At 40.3% G+C, this 18,911-nt stretch overlaps 3 protein-coding genes across 3 annotated transcripts; 2 read left to right on the top strand and 1 right to left on the bottom strand.

Moving 5' to 3' along the window:
• Window positions 1-324: 324 nt before the first annotated feature.
• On the bottom strand, window positions 325-5,373 carry dbi (diazepam binding inhibitor (GABA receptor modulator, acyl-CoA binding protein)). The gene is made up of 4 exons (XM_084084568.1): window positions 5,250-5,373; window positions 3,649-3,766; window positions 3,122-3,184; window positions 325-1,063 (listed from the first exon to the last, which is right to left on the bottom strand). The coding sequence occupies exons 1-4, from the start codon at window positions 5,262-5,264 to the stop codon at window positions 990-992; spliced, it is 270 nt and encodes an 89-aa protein (XP_083940694.1). The 5' UTR covers window positions 5,265-5,373; the 3' UTR covers window positions 325-989.
• Window positions 5,374-6,799: 1,426 nt separating this feature from the next.
• On the top strand, window positions 6,800-8,143 carry LOC311064322 (eukaryotic peptide chain release factor subunit 1-like; the record flags this gene model as incomplete). The annotated part of the gene is made up of 1 exon (XM_084084155.1): window positions 6,800-8,143. One exon carries the CDS (start codon window positions 6,800-6,802, stop codon window positions 8,141-8,143), a length of 1,344 nt encoding a protein of 447 aa, XP_083940281.1.
• Window positions 8,144-9,551: 1,408 nt separating this feature from the next.
• On the top strand, window positions 9,552-13,879 carry cUnh2orf76 (chromosome Un C2orf76 homolog). Its single transcript, XM_084085526.1, has 5 exons — window positions 9,552-9,778; window positions 10,826-10,876; window positions 11,430-11,467; window positions 11,781-11,862; window positions 13,599-13,879. The coding sequence occupies exons 1-5, from the start codon at window positions 9,649-9,651 to the stop codon at window positions 13,676-13,678; spliced, it is 381 nt and encodes a 126-aa protein (XP_083941652.1). The 5' UTR covers window positions 9,552-9,648; the 3' UTR covers window positions 13,679-13,879.
• Window positions 13,880-18,911: the final 5,032 nt, after the last annotated feature.

The raw sequence follows: 18,911 nt of genomic DNA, 5'->3' as shown, positions 1-18,911 counted from the left end.
GAGACGGACACGTGTGCCAACACTTGTGACATACTCACGCGTTCGGGGAGACCCCCTCTACAACGCCACACTCTCCACTAAGCGGCACAGGTGTAAAAAAAAGTGTGGCGGACCGTCCAGTTTAAAAATATATTCAAAATAGTTATTTTATTTTTATTTTTTTCAACAAGGCGTGAACTGCTATATGACATGTTTTGCTGGGGACCCTCCGGAACAAGCAGGAAACAAAACAAACCAAACCAAAAACAAGAGTAGTTTGCTTAATCTGCCAACATAATGGGAGTTAAACAAAAACAATATATAGAAAAGTACAAATAACAAATATATTCACTGTTGTCTTATTTATTGATCCCACGAAAGAAATGTCACCAACATTACAAGCCATTTCGTGACCTGTCCTAGAGCGAAGTCAAGTTGACCTGATCCTGGAAGTACCAACAAATTGTACATTTCCCCACTGCCAATCATTTGCATGCGCAAAGTTACAATTTGACCAAATTATCAACAAGTGTGTGCAAACTTGAAATACAAAAGGAAAGTTCAAGAAACACAAAAACCCACAGCATGAACAGTTTTCTTAACAAGTCTGGCTTTATATGTCATATTACAGGATTTCTTCGACTGTACAACCAGTTGAAAACGCGATACAGTATGATGTTTGAGGCTGCATTGCAGTGGTGGAGGACGGTATCTGGCTGTCCACGGTTTTCTTTATGTCCCTTAAAATCTCCATGGGACACTGACAGTCCTACTAGGCATTCACATGTATGTACTGTAGAAAAGGGCACATTCCAATATTTAAGGCATTCACAGTGGTGGTCACTACCAGCATGTCCTACACAGCAAGTGTCTGGCACAGGCAGGTCATGACTATGCACAGTAAAATCCTAAGTGTTAATTTAACTCAGAATGTGTACAAATCAAATCAAGTGCGGACCTGTAAGGGTCCATTTGTTAAATTAACACTCAGGATTTTACAATGTAAAACTTTAAACTCCATATTTTCCTTTCAGCTCTTCCACCAGTGCGATGTACTCAATCATGGCGTCTTCTTGGCTCTTTCCTTTGAAAAAGAAAAGAAAAGGCATTAAACAAAGATGCCATTTATGAATAATGATTAGAGTTAGAAAATGAAATGTACAGCGGCTGTTCACGTCATGTGGGAGACAACGTGATGGAAAACATTCCCTTGGATACGGACACATGTGTAAGTCATCGGATAACTCCAAGATTCAAGATTTGTATTGTTACAGCTTATATACAAGTACAAAAGAGTACAATTCTAGATGATTCTGGAGATCGTGCTAAATAAAGCTAAAGCAAGCTAGAATTTAACTATGGCCGTATTAAAGGGGTCAAATAGTGTGCACAATCAAAACTGTGGACTTTTTATATTTTTTTATTTAACCTTTATTTAACAAGGCAAGGCAAGATTAAGAACAAATTATTTACAAAACTGCGTATTCAGCTGACTTCACCATGTTTGACGCATTATTTAATCAGACTGAAACTAGAAGCAGTCCACTCATTGGAGTGAGCAGAGTCTGGACCCAGGCAAATATATCGGAGCTATCCGAAAAATACATAATTCCTAGTTGTAATTACCAGTTGGATGTGGTGGACAAAGGAAACTATTATACTGATTTACACATGAAATGAATGTGGCCTTACAGATTAAGCAAGAGACAGAAAGTTAGGAGCTACAGTGGCTCTGCAGGAGGGCTTATCAATTATTTCACACAATCATCCTCTACCAAACTTTTGACTAATTTGTGGTTTCACAGCAGCTGGTGTCTAATTAGCCAACCGTGGGGGTCCGACAATGGCAAATGATGACATAATATGTATCCATAATTTGCCATCCTTCTGCTGTCACTCAGGGCTTGAAGTTAACTTTATTGCTTGGTAGCACTGGTGCTCCCAACTTCAAAAAGTTTGAGGCACCAGCAAAGATTTTGCAGCACCCACCTAAATGTAAGGATTACCAACTATATGTAATATAGTTTGTTATTGATTTTATTAAATGACAATATAACAGTACAGTTATATTGTATACCCAGTGCCAGCAGGCAGGCACTGGGTTCCATTTTCATAGTCTTTGGTATGACTCGGCCGGGGATTGAACCACAACACTCTAACCAAAAGGCCACTGAGCTGGCAGAGGAGGCAAAGACTTCCCTAAATGTATTGTTGACAATTGTGTACTTGTATGCCTGTGTTATGGTATTATTGTGTGTCATTGTCACTGCATCCACCTGGTGACAATCAGATGACAGATGTGGACTATATGGAATTCAGAACCATGGACAGCGCTGTTTGTTGTGCGTAGGGGGAGCCGAGATCACTCACAGACAGACAGACAATGCCACTTAGGTTGGTTTTCTTAGCTCACTTGCAATATGCAATATTCTGTGGCCCCACTGGCCCGGATTAAAGATTGGGTCTACTAGCTCTGTCCCTCCCACTTCCATCCATCTCTTCACTGAGACCAAGGCATCGAACGCCGCACTGAACGACATTTCCGCTATGTCGTGCCAATGAGCAAACTATCTCCACACTATAGCACTTACTTTCCTTCATACAGAGAGCCTGCTGTGAGCTCAAAAGGCACATACTGAGTGTAATAACTAACTAGTTCATGTACAAAGAAAGGGACTTTCGATTGAGGACCATAACAATTATTTGCACTCTTGACTCACACAAGTGCTTCCAATTATATTTTGAGGTCGGATAGATAATATTTCAGGAGTATAAGAAATCTTGAGCCCTGTCACTGCAATCACAAGACAACCAACCTCATTGTTGACTCTAAATAAGCGTTGCCTCTATGGAATTAACTACCAAGGCAAATTGGTCAAGTGTCTGGCTATAGAGCGTGCCAACGCGTCGTCACCACGGGGGGCGTTGGCATTGGGCGTGGCATTGGGCAATGTTAAGTCAACCTGGTTTTTACCCCTCAAAGATGTCCGCCGCTACCAAAAGACACTTGTTGACGCCCATTTCAGGAATTTTGGCACGCTCTATAGGATCAGGGATCAGGGCAGTAGAGCACAATAGCAGCAGTCACACTGGAACAACCATATGTTGAGCCACAGTGACCTCTGCAGGAACACACACGTACCTTTCTGTTTCTCCCAAGCATCCCACTTGGCCTTCCCAGTGAAATCCAGCATCCCAGGGCGAGCTTCAGAGATGAAACAGACAAATGAGTCAATAAACGGATGCCTGCTGCTGTTGTTAATTGTCAAGAGCTAGTCGTGTGCATCATTTAAGAATCCTACGGCTGAAACATATACTATAGGTGGAAATCATTAGGCTTTGTTAATGAGACTATTAATGCAACTAGTTTCCTGAAGACATCAGATGGCAGAGAAGCAGATGTCTGGTTAGCTCATAATATGCTATTTAATCACAATGTCCCCGCTTTGATTCCCACTTGAGACCAGCATCATATCAAGTTAAATGCATGCAATCATGCAGTAACAATTTCACTCGTGTGTGTGTGTGTGTGTGTGTGTGTGTGTGTGTGTGTGTGTGTGTGTGTGTGTGTGTGTGTGTGTGTGTGTGTGTGTGTGTGTGTGTGTGTGTGTGTGTGTGTGTGTGTGTGTGTGTGTGTGTGTGTGTGGGGGGGGGGGGCATAGACAGTACCAGTGTTGACGTCTCCAACAGTGCCTTGTTTGAATAGGGAATAGACCCTCAGCATCTCCTCATCTGCTGGCTTTGATTTCAGCTGCTTCACCTCATTGGCTGCTGCGTCGAACTTAGTCTTTAAAGGAGTTGATAACAATACGATTAAGATTATGTCAAGATTATGTCATAAACCAACAACGGGGCAACAACTAGCAGTTTAAACATGCAATGATGACACAACTGCAAACAACAGAGTTCAAAGGAAGGCTTGCACATGTTTTTTTGATAGCCAAGGAATATGATATCTGGTTCCAAAGCTGAACTTTGTTCTGGGTGTGTAATATGGCCAGTGTCAGACTGACTGTATGACCTAGAAACCTCCCATTCTTTGTGGGGGGGGGGGGGGGGGGGGGTGTTTCTTCAGTCTTGTAGTGGAATATATTGCTGATGAAAAGGAGCAGATGGTCTGCCAATACATGCCACAATGAGCCTACTGATTCAGCTGAACCCCTTTTCAGAACAAACCTTAATGGTGGTGCTGAACTGGGCCAACTGGGCCAGGGGGAAATGATTTGAATACAATTAATGAATGCTGAAAATAGAGTACAGAGCGGGATAAAGGCAGCAGTGAAAGGTAGTTACAAGCCTCCACATTTTAAGACTACTGATATTATCACACGTTTTATTTTATTGTATTGTTACTGTGTTAGTACCACAATGCTAGTTGGTCTAAAGGTAGGGACTAGGGAGGCACTTTGGATAAGTGTAATTACTGGGACATGTCAAGTGTATAACATGTATAACCAGGAGTATAACTAGTAGGCTACTAACTGAAATATGACATGATGTACAGAACAATTTAGTCCTGGGGCTGGGGGGATATGCCTATGTGTAATTATTTCTTATTTTTTTAAGAAAGAAAAAAATAATACCCAGGTCAGAATGTTAAAGAAAGAAAAAAAATAAGACCCAGGCCAGAATGTTGCAATGTGTGTTAGGAAATTGCAACAAGCCCTAATCTGTTAGCTCTTCAAAAGAAATGCAATCTCTGGCTAAGAGGGGCAGAGACCAAGTTGCACAAACACACGTGGATATCAACCTTATTTATTACTGGGAAGGAAACGTAATTTATGCGGCTTGGCTCGGCTACCGTATGTTAGGAGTAATGGAGGCTGAAAATCCATACAGTGATTATGGATGCCGCAACACAACACAGCCATACCATATAGGCATTAGCGCACACATTCCAGAGTAACGTTATGGTAGAGTCGATTACTCAAAGACCCACCACACCCTAAAATAAAATACTGTATGAATCAGATGCGCAGCAGGATCTACCAATTTGTTTTAACCCAGAATAAGCCCGATACATTATAGATCAAGTCCCACGTTCAAATACAATCTGATCTTTACCAGTTGTCCGGGAAACAATGCACATTGTTGCAGTTCACCAGAGGACACACTGGGCCTGTCATAGCGTATCACCCTGCGAGTGGAGCCAGAATAGCGGTTTTCTGGTATTGCATGGTCTGTTGCTATTAAAGCGATGCCCACACCCATGTCTGAATACAATATGATATAATAACATAATAATATGATGTTACAGGTTCTAGACATACCTTGGTGTCAGCCATGATCACAGATTCTTCAGCTCCTTCGTCCACTATATCCAAGAGACAGACCACTGAAAGGGAAACTCAGCGTAGCAGCACCTCAGAGATACGCCCCCCTGATCGTCCCTCATTGGGCCTTTTTTAAGATTGACATCATGTTAGACCTTTCATTGACTGACGTGATATCTGCAGCCAATCAGAATCGTAGGATCTGGAACGTTATAGGTCACTACCGCAATTGGGGTAAGGGGTCACACAGTCAGTCACATACTGTGACACATCATGTGTCTGATGATCTTTTGATCAGTGTGGGTTTCAAAGTGCAGAGGTGGAAAAAGTACTACATTTTTGCACTTAAGTAAAAGTATCAATACTGCAATGTAGAAATACTCTGTTACAAGTAAAAGTACGGAATACAAAATTGACTTGAGTTAAAGTACAAAAGTATTGGCATCCAAAATATACTTATAGTACCAAAAGTAAAAGTACTCATGATGCAGAATGTCCCGTTTCACAAGGTATCAAAGTATATAAAATGTATACAAATCTTTTGAAAATAGCAGATCTACAAGCTCATAACGCTTCGCACCACGTGTTGTGCGCTTGTAGATCTGCTATTTTCAAATAGCCAAAGTTTAAATAGGTCTGAAGAGGTTAATGTATGTTTTGTAATAATAAAACAAATCTACAAAGTAGCTAGTAACTAAAGTTTTCTAATAATTATAGTGGAGTAAAAAGTACAATATTTGACTCTGATGTAGTGGAGTAGAAGTAAAAGTAAAAGTGATGAAAATTGGAAATACTTTCCACCACTGCTTTTGATCAGTGTGGGTTTCAAAGTGGGGTCCGGGGACCTCCATGGGGACATTCATTCAGGGTGTTCCAGGGAGGTCCCAGGCCAAATGAGGAGTAAATACTATAATGACCATAATTAAATTCATTTGAAAATTAGTACAATACAAAAAGTGTCAGTGGGCATCGATTTTCTATCAATGATCTACAGTACAAGTATGAATCAATGGAACTGTGATAGAGAGGGAGAGAGAGAGAGAGAGAGAGAGAGAGAGAGAGAGAGAGAGAGAGAGAGAGAGAGAGAGAGAGAGAGAGAGAGAGAGAGAGAGTGTGTGTGTGTGTGTGTGTGTGTGTGTGTGTGTGTGTGTGTGTGTGTGTGTGTGTGTGTGTGTGCGTGTGTGTGTGTGTGTGCGTGTGCATGCGTGCGTCACAGTTTTTGGTTGTCTGCATTCTGGTATCTCCAATGGAGTCTATTGTATGCTGGTTTGTTTTTCTCTCCTTGATGTAAAATACTGTTGAGGGAAAGACAATTGATTATTGGTTGGGATCAGAATCTGTTGCAGTGGTGTCCAAGTGGCATTGGGAACTCCTGATATGGTTATGGTTGAGTCATAGTGACATAGGCGTGACGTCAGAGGTCCAATCTTAATATATATCGGATAGGATGATTTCATGGAGAGATTCATCGATCTTGGCAGAGAAAGACTGAGAGCGAAGTGGTTTTGCTTGAAGGCAGCAGGCGCTGAAGTGATTGCAACAGAAAGATGGCGAACAACCCTAGCGCGGCAGACAATAATGTAAAGATATGGAAAATCAAGAAGGTGATCAAAGGTTTGGAGGCTGCCCGTGGTAATGGCACCAGTATGATCTCATTGATCATTCCTCCTAAGGATCAGATATCTAGACAGGCCAAGATGTTGGCTGATGAGTTTGGCACCGCCTCCAACATCAAGAGTAGAGTCAACAGACTCTCTGTGCTTGGAGCCATCACCTCTGCACGGGAGAGGCTAAAACCCTACAACAAAGTCCCACCTAATGGTTTGGTGGTGTATTGTGGCACAATAGTGACAGATGAAGGCAAAGAGAAGAAAGTCAAAATTGACTTTGAACCATTCAAACCAATCAACACCTCCCTGTACCTCTGTGACAACAAGTTCCACACCGAGGCATTGACAGCCCTGCTCTCTGAAGACACCAAGTATGGCTTTATTGTGATAGACGGCAGGGGGGCCCTGTTTGGTACACTGCAGGGAAACACCAGAGAGGTGCTGCACAAATTCACTGTTGACTTGCCCAAGAAGCACGGCAGAGGAGGACAGTCAGCTCTGCGTTTTGCCCGTTTGAGGATGGAGAAGAGACACAACTATGTGAGGAAGGTGGCTGAGATAGCCGTCCAGCTCTTTGTGTCCAATGACAAGGTAAATGTAGCCGGGATGGTCCTGGCTGGCTCTGCTGACTTGAAGACTGAACTCAGCCTGTCTGACATGTTTGACCCGAGGCTACGGGCAAAGCAGCTGAAGCTGGTGGATATATCCTACGGGGGAGAAAATGGTTTCAACCAGGCCATCGAGCTCTCTGCAGACGTCCTCTCCAATGTCAAGTTCATCCAGGAAACTAAGCTTTTAAAGCTATACTTTGACGAGATGGCAGAAAAGAAGGACAAAGGGAAGTACTGCTTTGGGGTGGAGGACACACTGAAAGCCCTGGAAATGGGAGCAGTGGAGACCCTCCTAGTCTACGAGAACTTAGATACTATGCGCTATATTCTTCGTGTGCGCGGCGCAGAGGGCAATGGAGCTGACTCAGCTGAGAGTGATGAGAAGACCTTGTATTTAACACCAGAGCAGGAGAAGGACAAGTCCTATTTCACAGACGAGGAGACGGGGCAGGAACATGAGCTGATTGAGAGTATGGCCCTGCTTGAATGGTTCGCTGACAACTACAAGACGTTTGGAGCCATGCTGGAGATAGTCACAGACAAGAGCCAGGAGGGGTCTATGTTTGTCAAGGGCTTTGGAGGCATCGGGGGTATTTTGCGGTACTACGTGGATTTCCAAAGCGTAGAGTTGGATGATGAGTTCTTTGATCTGGATGAGTGCTATAAGTAGTCTGGTTCTGATACTGGGAGGAAAAAAGAAAAGGAATGAATAAAGAAATAATGAAAGAACAATTACACTCTTTTGCAGCATGTGAGAGAGAGGGGGAGCCGAATCAGCAGACACACTTTCCGACACCAGCTGTGCACACAAACGCATCACGATTGTGCCGCTTCGCTAATCTAAGTAGCGGCATGTGATAAAAATGTATTATAATATCTATATTAAAATTGGCTAATGGGAGGGAGGGCCGGCGGGCGAACCCCCGGCGGGCGAATCGCTGGCCACGTCACTATGCCAACATAACCATAAACAAACCACGAGTCAGCTCCATATGGGCACAAAAGGGGCATGCATGCCCATATATGGGCATTTACTGATGACATCAGGATTCTCCTTATATGGGAATAAAAAAGACAAGGACTGACAGATACAGAAATCTCCATATATGGGCATGAAAGGGACAAGGACTGACAGATACAGAGATCTCCTTATATGGGCAAAAAAGAGACACAGACAGATGGGTACTCTTTTTGGGTCGGTGTAGCCGCCCCCTATAAGTGAGTTTTGGACACCGACCAATCCTGCACCGTGATTGGCCAATAGTCTACAACGCATTGTATACCCCCTAACCCTTCCATTGTTAATGCAAATCGATACTTTCGCAAAGTCAGCCAATCACATTACAGCTAGTGTCATCACCACTAACTGTAATGTGATTGGCTGACTTTTCAAATTCAGGACTGTGATTGGCTAGCGAAACACATGACACATGTGCAGCCCTATGAATAGCAGTATGGACTTTAAAAAAAGTAATTTATTCTTTTTTACAGTTTGTCATGTTGTGATGACCACACACCGCCCACTTCACACTGGGTGTGATTTTTATAATAGTATTGTCAATACACTTGTCATATTGTTAGACCCCAACAACGTTAGTATGTGTTAATAATGCTATAAGTGTTAAAATAGCATTGTAAAACACATGTCTTGTTATATTTAAGACCATAATAAGCATTATACAGGTTGTTAATAAGGAACTTATAAGTACAGTAATTAAGCGTATGTGTTAATAAGGCTAAGTCTTTATAATATCATTGCAAACATGTTGTTAGATTATAAGACATTTATAGGAGCTTATAAGAAACTTGTTAACAGATTATTATGCATTTATTAGCTTTTAACTATGAAGTTATTAACTTTTTTAACTAGCATTTTTGCATCTACCTGGTCTTAAGTGGGAACAATACCTTATTAAGGCTAATAAATCCTTTCTGGGCTCTGTGTGTGCATAATAACTGTAGTCCGGTCTCTTGAAGAGAATTAATCATCGATGTGCTCGACCATCGACACATCGGGTCTGGGGAAAATCTGTGCTATTGATTGCTCGTGTCTGACTAAAACCCCGGAAGTGTTTGTAAACAGTTCCACAAGATCCGAGAAGTTTCTAGTCAGGGTTGCATTATAGCGGTTGTTTGGTTTTATACTCAGAGTGTGGTTTGCCACGTTTAAAGGCCATGGCTGGTGAAGTTATCGTCACTGTGCGCCTGGTCAGGTCTTTCGAGCACAGAAACTTCAAACCAGTTGTGTTCCGTGATGTGAATCTAGAGCAGACAGTGGAGGAGTTCATCCAGCTTGTGAAGGAAGGTGAGTACAGTTTACTGCAGTGTAGCCTATACTGTGTTGCTTCTTGTCTAAAAGCCAGTGGTGGAAGAAAAGTACTCAGATGTTTTACTTTAAGTAAAAGTAGAAATAATACCCCAATATAAAAATACCCTGTTTACAAGTAAAAGGCCCGTGTTCAAAATGTTACTTGAATAAAAAGTACAAAGGTATTGGCATCAAAATATACTTAAAAGTATCCAAAGTAAAAGTACTAAAATGTTTGGAAAATAGCAGATCTACAAGATTACAATGCGTTGCGTTGTGAGCTTGTAGATTATTAAATATTGTTTGATTGATTGATCAATCAATCAATCAATCAAACTAGGGCTAAAGTGGTCAATGTATGTTTTATAATATGATGCACAAATGATGTGCAAAGTTACTAGTTATTAAAGTTTTCAAATAATTGCAGTAGAAGTACAATATTTGCCTCTGAGATGTAGTGTAGTAGAAGTAAAAGTACTGTAAACTGTAAATCCTCCAGTAAAGTAAAGTAAATGTACTAACTGAGTTACTTTCCACCACTGCTAAAAGCACAGAACAAGCAGTGGTGGACAGTATTAATTGAGTGCTGTACAGTACAAACACAATACAATAGGAAGATTATACTTTTGATTCCACTACATTTTTTAGAAGGGACACTTGTTGGGACCCAAAATATATTATGAATTAGCACTTATAAGCCCTATTTCACATATAGTTAAAATGTCTCACTTATTTTTGAACATTCCTGAAGATTTGACTTTTCCCCCCTTTTTTGTGAGTAAATGTTCTAAAATTTCAATATAGCAATTCATTGACTACATCTCGGAGGCAAATATTGTACTTTTAAAAGAACAATGTAGTGGAGAAATTTACTCCACTACAGTTATATGACAGCATTACTTGGAGATTATAGGTTAAGCTACCCAGCAGCACATATTTCTACATTGTGGTATTGCTACTTTTACTTCAGTAAAGATTCTGAGTACTTCTTCCACTACTGATAGGTTGTAGCAAATATAGAATAATTGATTTGCATTCTTCCAGATGTTTCTACCAGGGCAGGACTCCCACCGCCTTTCAAGAAATTTGGTTACGGTACGTTTTTATTGTCTGAAATATTGAAGCCATTTTATAATTAGTTTTTCTTTAAATGAATTCAAGCAGTGGCTCCAGAATGTTCCTCTTGGAGGTTCATAGCAAAACCATATATTTTTAAAAGTACATTCTGTTTTTTATGGTATTGCTATTTGATCACTGATTTGTCCTTTCTACGGTTATATTCCCACTGTGCTGCAACAGATTTAGATGTCTGTATTAAGTCGAACTACACACAATAGACCTCTCAGCTGGGGGGTCCTTGGCCAGAATTGGACAGTTGTACTGAAATTATATTTCATTTAAAGGTCTGTTTTAAAAAAATAAAGAAAATGACTTTAAGTCATAGATTGTTGACTTTCAGTCAACAATCTAAATTGTAACACGTGATGTTGTTGTTACAGTAAAATATCAGTGATGCAGTAGCGTTCGTTACTCGTTACAACAAGGTAGAGCTGCAGAGAACTTATTCCTTGAAATAGATGTATGGGCTGATTGGGCTCCCCCTCGCCTTTCATGATTCAGTTGTTCGTCTGATTTCTTTCTTTTTCAGACACTATGAAGATTATCCACCAGGCACATGGAGCCAAGGTATTGTACACTGTCAGATCAGGGATACAGGAAAACGTGTGTGTGTCTTTGAAGGCAACAGTTTAAAAAGATTCAGATGCCTAAATTGTTAAATTAATCTTAATGGAATAGAGGACTGTGGTGTAGTTATCAGTCTCAATTCACTTTCATACATTTTAGTTGGTAAAGTAATTAATACATTTGACTGCATTAAAAAAGTAGTCTTACTTGAAATAGCTATCTACAGTAGGAGCACGCCAGCTGAGATGATGCCCTTGAAAACTGAACTGCACTGTAACATTCAGGTGAAACTATATTTCTGTTCTGTGTGCAGACGAACGAGCTAGTGATGAGCTTGGAAGATGATGACCAGCTTATTTTGCAAGAAGGTCTGACCCTCAGAGCTGCTGGTGTTGGTACGAGCTTACCTCATTTAAATGCACACAACTGCTACAAATAAAGATGCTCTGGTGGATGCAGCCTAGCCTAATGTTGGATACAGAGGGCAAAAACTACAGAGGTGCAACAGTACGCGTGCAAACTGTAAAGCGCTCGTTACAGCCCGCTCAGTTTGGTCCACATCTACAACTACTACCTTTGTCTGCAATTTAAGTGGTTTACAATTTAGGCATTTAGCAGACCCTCTTCATCCAGAGCAACACATTAACCCACAAAGCATATACGTTGTTATACCTTTTTAAAACCGGGAAAGAATACGTAATTTTAGATGTTGCAATAGCAACATGAAACATTCAGAAAACGTAGGTTAGGATTTAGATGGTGTTTTTAAAATCGGCCTCAGGTCTAAATGGGAGAGAGTCATGCGATAATGGCAAGTGGTGGAGAAGAACTTACTTCTGCATTTGCCGGTATTGTTCTTTCTGGATCAATGAGGGCACACACTTACTACTCACCTACCGGGACAGGTGCCTAGGAGCAGGCAACCAGTGCATGAGACAGGAAACTTACATCAAAAAAGTATTTCATTAGGCTACAACGTTTCGTTAAAACTGACCTTCATCAGGTCAGTTGATGAAGGTCTGTTGGACCTTCCGAAACGTTGTAGCCTAATGAAATACTTTTTTGTTGTAGGTGAAGACAGTGTTTTTCCACGATCAATAAGGGGTAAAAGTACTTGACTGTGGCTCAAACGTGTTCTAGGCTATTATTACAAATTATTATTATTATTATTACAAAATGTAATAAACTAAATCGCCAACCATGCCACTGTGCAGAAAATCCCAACACCATAGCACCTCAGTGGCACCATGGACACATTTAGGTAGATGATGGCAAAATTACTGATTTAAGATGTGGCTTTATTTTGTGAATTATTATTTCATTCATGCAATTGGATTGTGCTGAAGCAATTAACTGCATTTGTAATTTTGTATTTGATCATTGAAATTGCAATTATGTTAGTTATGCTCTTCTATGTTGCCTTTATGCTTTTATCATGGGCCAATATGCACCATTACTTTTTTTTACTAAATTTAATCATCATCTTTGCTGTACCTACCATACAACGGTGAACTTTGTTACCTTCCTAGCAATGACAAATGCCGGGCAATACTTTTTGACATAACCTTAGCCTTTTTTAGTCAGAGAGACAGTGAGAAAATAGCAGGATTCAGTGTCTGTGTAAGTAAAAAGATATAACGTGAATTAGTTAACTTTGTTGACAGTATAATTGGAGGAAAAATGAAATAATCACACACTCCAGCCTCAATGCAAAAATATTTACGACTTAGTTGGCAGTAGTATTTTGCATTGACGTTGGAGTGCACAACTATACTTTCCCCTATAGTTTATGGGCCCACAGAGCCATGGTCTGCACCTCACCAACACAAAGTGTGCTTACATCCAAATTTAGGAAAAGAAAACGGTACAATTGAAACATGAATTTACTTTAACGTAAGGTATTATCTATAGAATAAAATTCTGTCACATCTGTATTTCAAACAGCCTATTTTATACTGGCAGAAAATGTATACTCTTTGTATAGCATAAAACAGTGCTTTTCAATGAATACAATGTGCTTTGACTTATATTGGAAACACCTGAGTTTACCTTGCAGTTTAACACAATCACTGAAGCTGAGATTTCGGCCTAATTTCTAACTGCACTGTTTTTGTGTTTGGTTTTCTTACAGCAAGTGAAACAGAGCTAGCCTTCTTCAGCAAAGAAGATTATGGTCTTTATAAAGCAAATCCCCAAAAAACGTTTTGGTGACCACAGCATTACACATTAAGAAGGTTCTCAAAGGACGCAGGGAAAACATCAAGCATGCCACAGTCATTGGAAAAACAAAAATAAAAAGTGCCCTCATGTTCATAGTTTTTTTTAATTTGTTTAACAGATTTATGATTTAGTATTTGTGATTATTGTCAATGCCTTTGATTTGAGAAATAAATAATCCTTACATTAAACATATATTGACTTTTCTTTTACAAAAGGAATTTGTTATTTCACATTGTTACGTTCTGTATGATCACTCATCTCATTCAACCGGGGGCCTATTTCACGAAAGAAGAATTAGGGGTTAAGCCTGGATTTAACACACTAGATACTACACAGGGGTACCGGTTTATGGCTCCACATATGTTTTTCTAGTTAATATTCAACTCATTGACAGCTTATTTTTTAAGATAATGGTTCAAAATGACACATTGTACTGTACACATGAGGAAAAGAGTGCTTTGCTTTATACTATGCTCTTAGCCCCATTTGGAATCTCACTCTGTACGAGCTATCGTGGAGAGTGAGGGTCGCTGTGTGTATATATTTGGCCTTGAGAGAGGTGTGTGTGTGTGTGTGTGTGTGTGTGTGTGTGTGTGTGTGTGTGTGTGTGTGAGAACTAACCTGACATTTTTGGGGCGATGTAATAGGACACTACAAAGTATCCCATGACAACATACTGTAATATAATACTGTAAAAAAAAACATGAACATGAACCTAACTAACCCCATGTCGTCAAAAACCATGACAAGATGGATTTTGATTTCAAGACATCTTTATTGACACATGCATAATGAATAAACATCTGTCAAAAGGATCCATCGTGGCCCTTTTTTGTAGTGTGTGTGTGTGTGTGTGTGAGTGAGTGAGTGAGTGAGTGAGTGAGTGAGTACACACACACACACACACACACACACACACACACACACACACACACACACACACACACACACACACACACACACACACACACACACACAATGCAGATCATTATTACAAAAAAACAAAATCAATAAAAAAATGTATTAATACAATTTCCAATTAACCACACAACTAAAATAACATTAACATTGTGTTGTCTCTGCCTTTGATAACACTAGCAATACTCTGTTACAAGTAAGTACATAAGTGTTGGTATCAAAATGTATTTAAGTACCAAAAGTAGAAAGTACCACTGCCCTCTCGTAACATTCTGGCAGGGTGTGGTGTTATATAGGGTGGTGTCAGGGTATATTCTTGTGGTGTTAGGGTTACATTCTTACCCTCTGGTAATTCAACCAGGGTGTGCATGGTCTATAGAAGGTGGAGTTCTCTGCATCAGGATCTTGATCCACTCCCTCAACAATGGATCCACACTGAGGTCAAACACAAAGGTCATAGGTCACAAACCAATGCACACCGTGATATTTATAATCCATTCATTTCACTGTTGCTCTTTTACAACAGTAGAATAATGATCAGACCCTAGATCAGCAACAGCAGGGGTGGGCAACTTTGATGATGGAGAGGGCCACTATATTTCCACACTCACTCCAGAGGGCCACATTGCATATACTGTTGGGCAGATGCACCTCTTATCTCTATCTAAATGTGTAAATGAATGCCGTACTTCGCCATTCTATGTCACACAAAAGTAGCAAAAATAGCCGATCTACAAGCTCAAAATCTGCTATTTTTGCTACTTTTGAATTGGAATCCTATATCTTTTTTTGCTATTTTTGAATTGGAATCCTGAAAAGTAAAATGTTAATTTAATTTCAAATGCATTTAGTTAGACTTATGTTAACTTGTTGAACTTAAATACAAACACATTGGACATAAAAAAGACAATAGAATTGTAATACTAGTCATTAAGCTACTAATATAGACTGAAGTAATTAAAGCAGGTCATGTTTGCATGTTTGGAATTTTAACAGCTGAAATAAATAATATATCAGTATTCTGATATTAACCTGCGGGCCACACTAAAAGGTGGGGGCTGCATGTGGCCCCCGGGCCGCCAGTTGCCCATGTATGCTATAGAGTCAGTGCAGGCAGAGTGGTCACACTAGGGCTCGTAGGCTGGGGGTGTCCTGTGGGGTGGGGGGTCAAGAATGGCTTTATGACTGATTCAGATTGCACCTCTTAAGTACGCCTGTGTTCAAAGAAGTTAACTCACATTAAATTATAGTCAGTGTCCTGCTGCCACGCTATACAGTGTGTGTATATGTATGTACGTACGTACGTACGCACACACGAAGTTTCATTTAACATGAATCCAACATGTAGTTGGGGGACAGGACAACACCAAGGTTCTGAATCAGGGGTGATGCAACTTTGATGATGGAGAGGGCCATTATATTTCCACTCACTCCAGAGGGCCACATTGCATATACTGTTGGGCAGACACCTCTTATCTCCATATTTTAACTTTTTTCGCAAATTAATGCTGTACTTCGCCATTCTATGTCACACGAAAGTAGCAAAAAATAGACAATGAATTTCTTTATACTAGTCATCAAGCTACTAATAAAGCGGGTCATGTTTGAGTGTTTGGAATTGTAACAGCTGAAATCAATAATATATCAGTATTCCGATATTAACCTGCGGGCCGCATTAAGTGAAGGTGGGGGCCCATTAAGTGAATGTGGCCCCCGGGCCACCAGTTGCCCATGTATGTTCTGAATGAATGAGATCGGACTGTCCAGGACAACACCAAGGCTCTGAATGAGAGCTGACTGTCCAGGACAACACAGAGGCTCTGAATGAGAGCTGACTGTCCAGGACAACACCAAGGCTCTGAATGAGAGCTGACTGTCCAGGACAACACCGAGGCTCTTGGCCGTTGGAACAGAAGCCACCAGGGAGTTGTCTATGGAAATAATGAGGTCTTGCATGGAGCAGGACTTACCTGAGAAGAAGAGAAGCTCAGTCTTGTCTGGGTTTAGCTTGAGGTGGTGAGAAGACAAAACATCCACTGTGAGATGTCAGCCAGACATGCAGCGATGCAATCTTCAACCTGAGTGACAGGAGGTGGAGAGAGAAACAGTTGAGTGTTTACCAGTGGTGTAAAGTAACTAAGTACATGTACTCAAGTACTCCACTACATCTCAGAGGAAAATATTATACTTTTACTCCACTACAATTATTTGAAAACTTTAGTTACTAGTTACTAGATTTTAATTATTACAAAACATACATTAACCACTTCAGTCCTATTTAACTTTGGCTATATGAAAATAGGCGATCTACAAGGTCACAGCGCGTCTCGACACGACGCATTGTGAGCTTTTAGATCTGCTATTTTCAAAAGATTTTTATATCCTATCCTTTAACTAAATGTCCATGTAATTACAGTTCTCAGATAGCGTCCATACTCACTCAGAAACGTGTTGAAATGTCTCACACACTCTCTTCTCCTCCAGACTAGTGTGTTAGTTGACCAGCTACAGTCCATCTTGTAGTTTTTAATGTCAGCTGGTTATGGTAGAAATACTGAGTGAAAACCCAGCTCCAAACACACACACATGCTGATATATACACACTGATATTAATCCCCAGGTCTTTCATTTGGTGACATTTACCAGATTATTGAATTTATAAACATCTCTGTTTTCACCTGTTTCTCTCTCTTACTTCCTGCTTTCTTTAATCCCACCCCCTGTCAGAACCTGCTATAATGACTAGAGTTGATTGACACCTGGATAACCAATGACATTGCTTCCATGAGCTTGGTGTAAATGTATCATAATATGACCAAGTAGCTGCATAAGTTAACGGGATCCTCTTGATCGACTCAAGACTCTTTTGGGTCTTGAGTCTTGGGACTCATTCTCAAAATTGTGAATCAAGTGTATAGGTTAAAGTATGAAGGAGCAGCGAGTTGCCAAAGTTTTCAGATGTAAGTTTTAAAAGTAGCCTACATACATACATACCGTACATACATACATACATATGCATGCATGCATGCATACATACATACGTACATACATATATATATATGTATATATATATATATATATATATATATATACATATACATATACACACACACACACACACACACACACGCATATATGTCAAGAGGATCCCGCGGAGACATCAAATTTCTCTTTTGGGTCTTAAGTTCCAAGACTCAAGACCCAAAAGAGAAATTTGATGTCTCCCTGGGATCCTCTTGATCGACTCAAGACTCTTTTGGGTCTTCAAGACTCAAGGCCCTAAATGTAATTCCTGGGAGCAGTCACTGTTCCATGAGCTGCTGCAGTGCTGCTGTTCAGCCACAGAGAAGAGTGCCGCTCTGGTTTTGGGCTCCATGATTGGTCAAGTTCAAGGATTCTGCTATCGACTTTCATGGTCTTTTATAGGAATACGTGAAGCCTGGCTTTACCATCCTGGCTCGACACAGCCTGGCTTGACAAGGTCTAGCTCGACAAAGTCGCTCCTTTTCAGCCTGGCTTGGCATTCATGGAACGGAATAAACCAGGCTGTACAGACCAGACTTTAATAATAGGCCCCAGGTTGTGGATGAATGACATGTATTTATTTATTCAATGAAGATGGATCAAAATAGAGAAACGGGTACATCAAGATCAAGACAGAGATGACATGGGTAAATAAAGCTGTTTAAACTTCATCGCACAACGGTGTCACTTGGCTAAACAAACAGATTACACTGCAAGCAACACTGCAAGCGACACAATCACGGTATAAATGAAGCTTTACCCTGTTTTAGAGACACTGTTAACATGTGATTGATGCCTCCAACTGGCGGAAGCCACCAGTGTTCTGCAAAGGAAAATTGTAATATTGGTCCTTCATGATCACTGCAAAAAACATGTCACCTAGATGTAAAACACCTGCACAGTGAAATTAACACTGGACTTTTCTGTGTGTAGTCTAGTTGCTTTGGCTGAAAGAAAAATATTGAGGAATGGTAATGTTGTGGTTATACCCCATATACTGTTTTACATTGTTATGTTATGAGACTCACTGCTAACTTCAAATGCAGCTCTTTGTCCTCTATGGAAATATATCCAAAGTATCATAGCACTGAATGAAAATGAAGGCACTGTGCATACTACTTATTTCTGTAAATTACTAAAATATCAAAGTATACATTTTAACATAACTATAATAAAAACTACTGAAAGTGTTTTGTTTATTTTTTTTACATATTGCACTTTAACAAGTCCACTCAAGAAGACCCTTACCTTGTATTAGTCGCCATTCCTATGTGCCCATTTT

This window comes from Gymnoscopelus microlampas (assembly GCF_963454915.1).
Source record: "Gymnoscopelus microlampas genome assembly, chromosome: 17".
Classification (NCBI taxonomy): Eukaryota; Metazoa; Chordata; class Actinopteri; order Myctophiformes; family Myctophidae; genus Gymnoscopelus; species Gymnoscopelus microlampas.
Note: the sequence above shows the minus strand (reverse complement) of the source record. Positions and strands in the feature narration are given on the sequence as shown.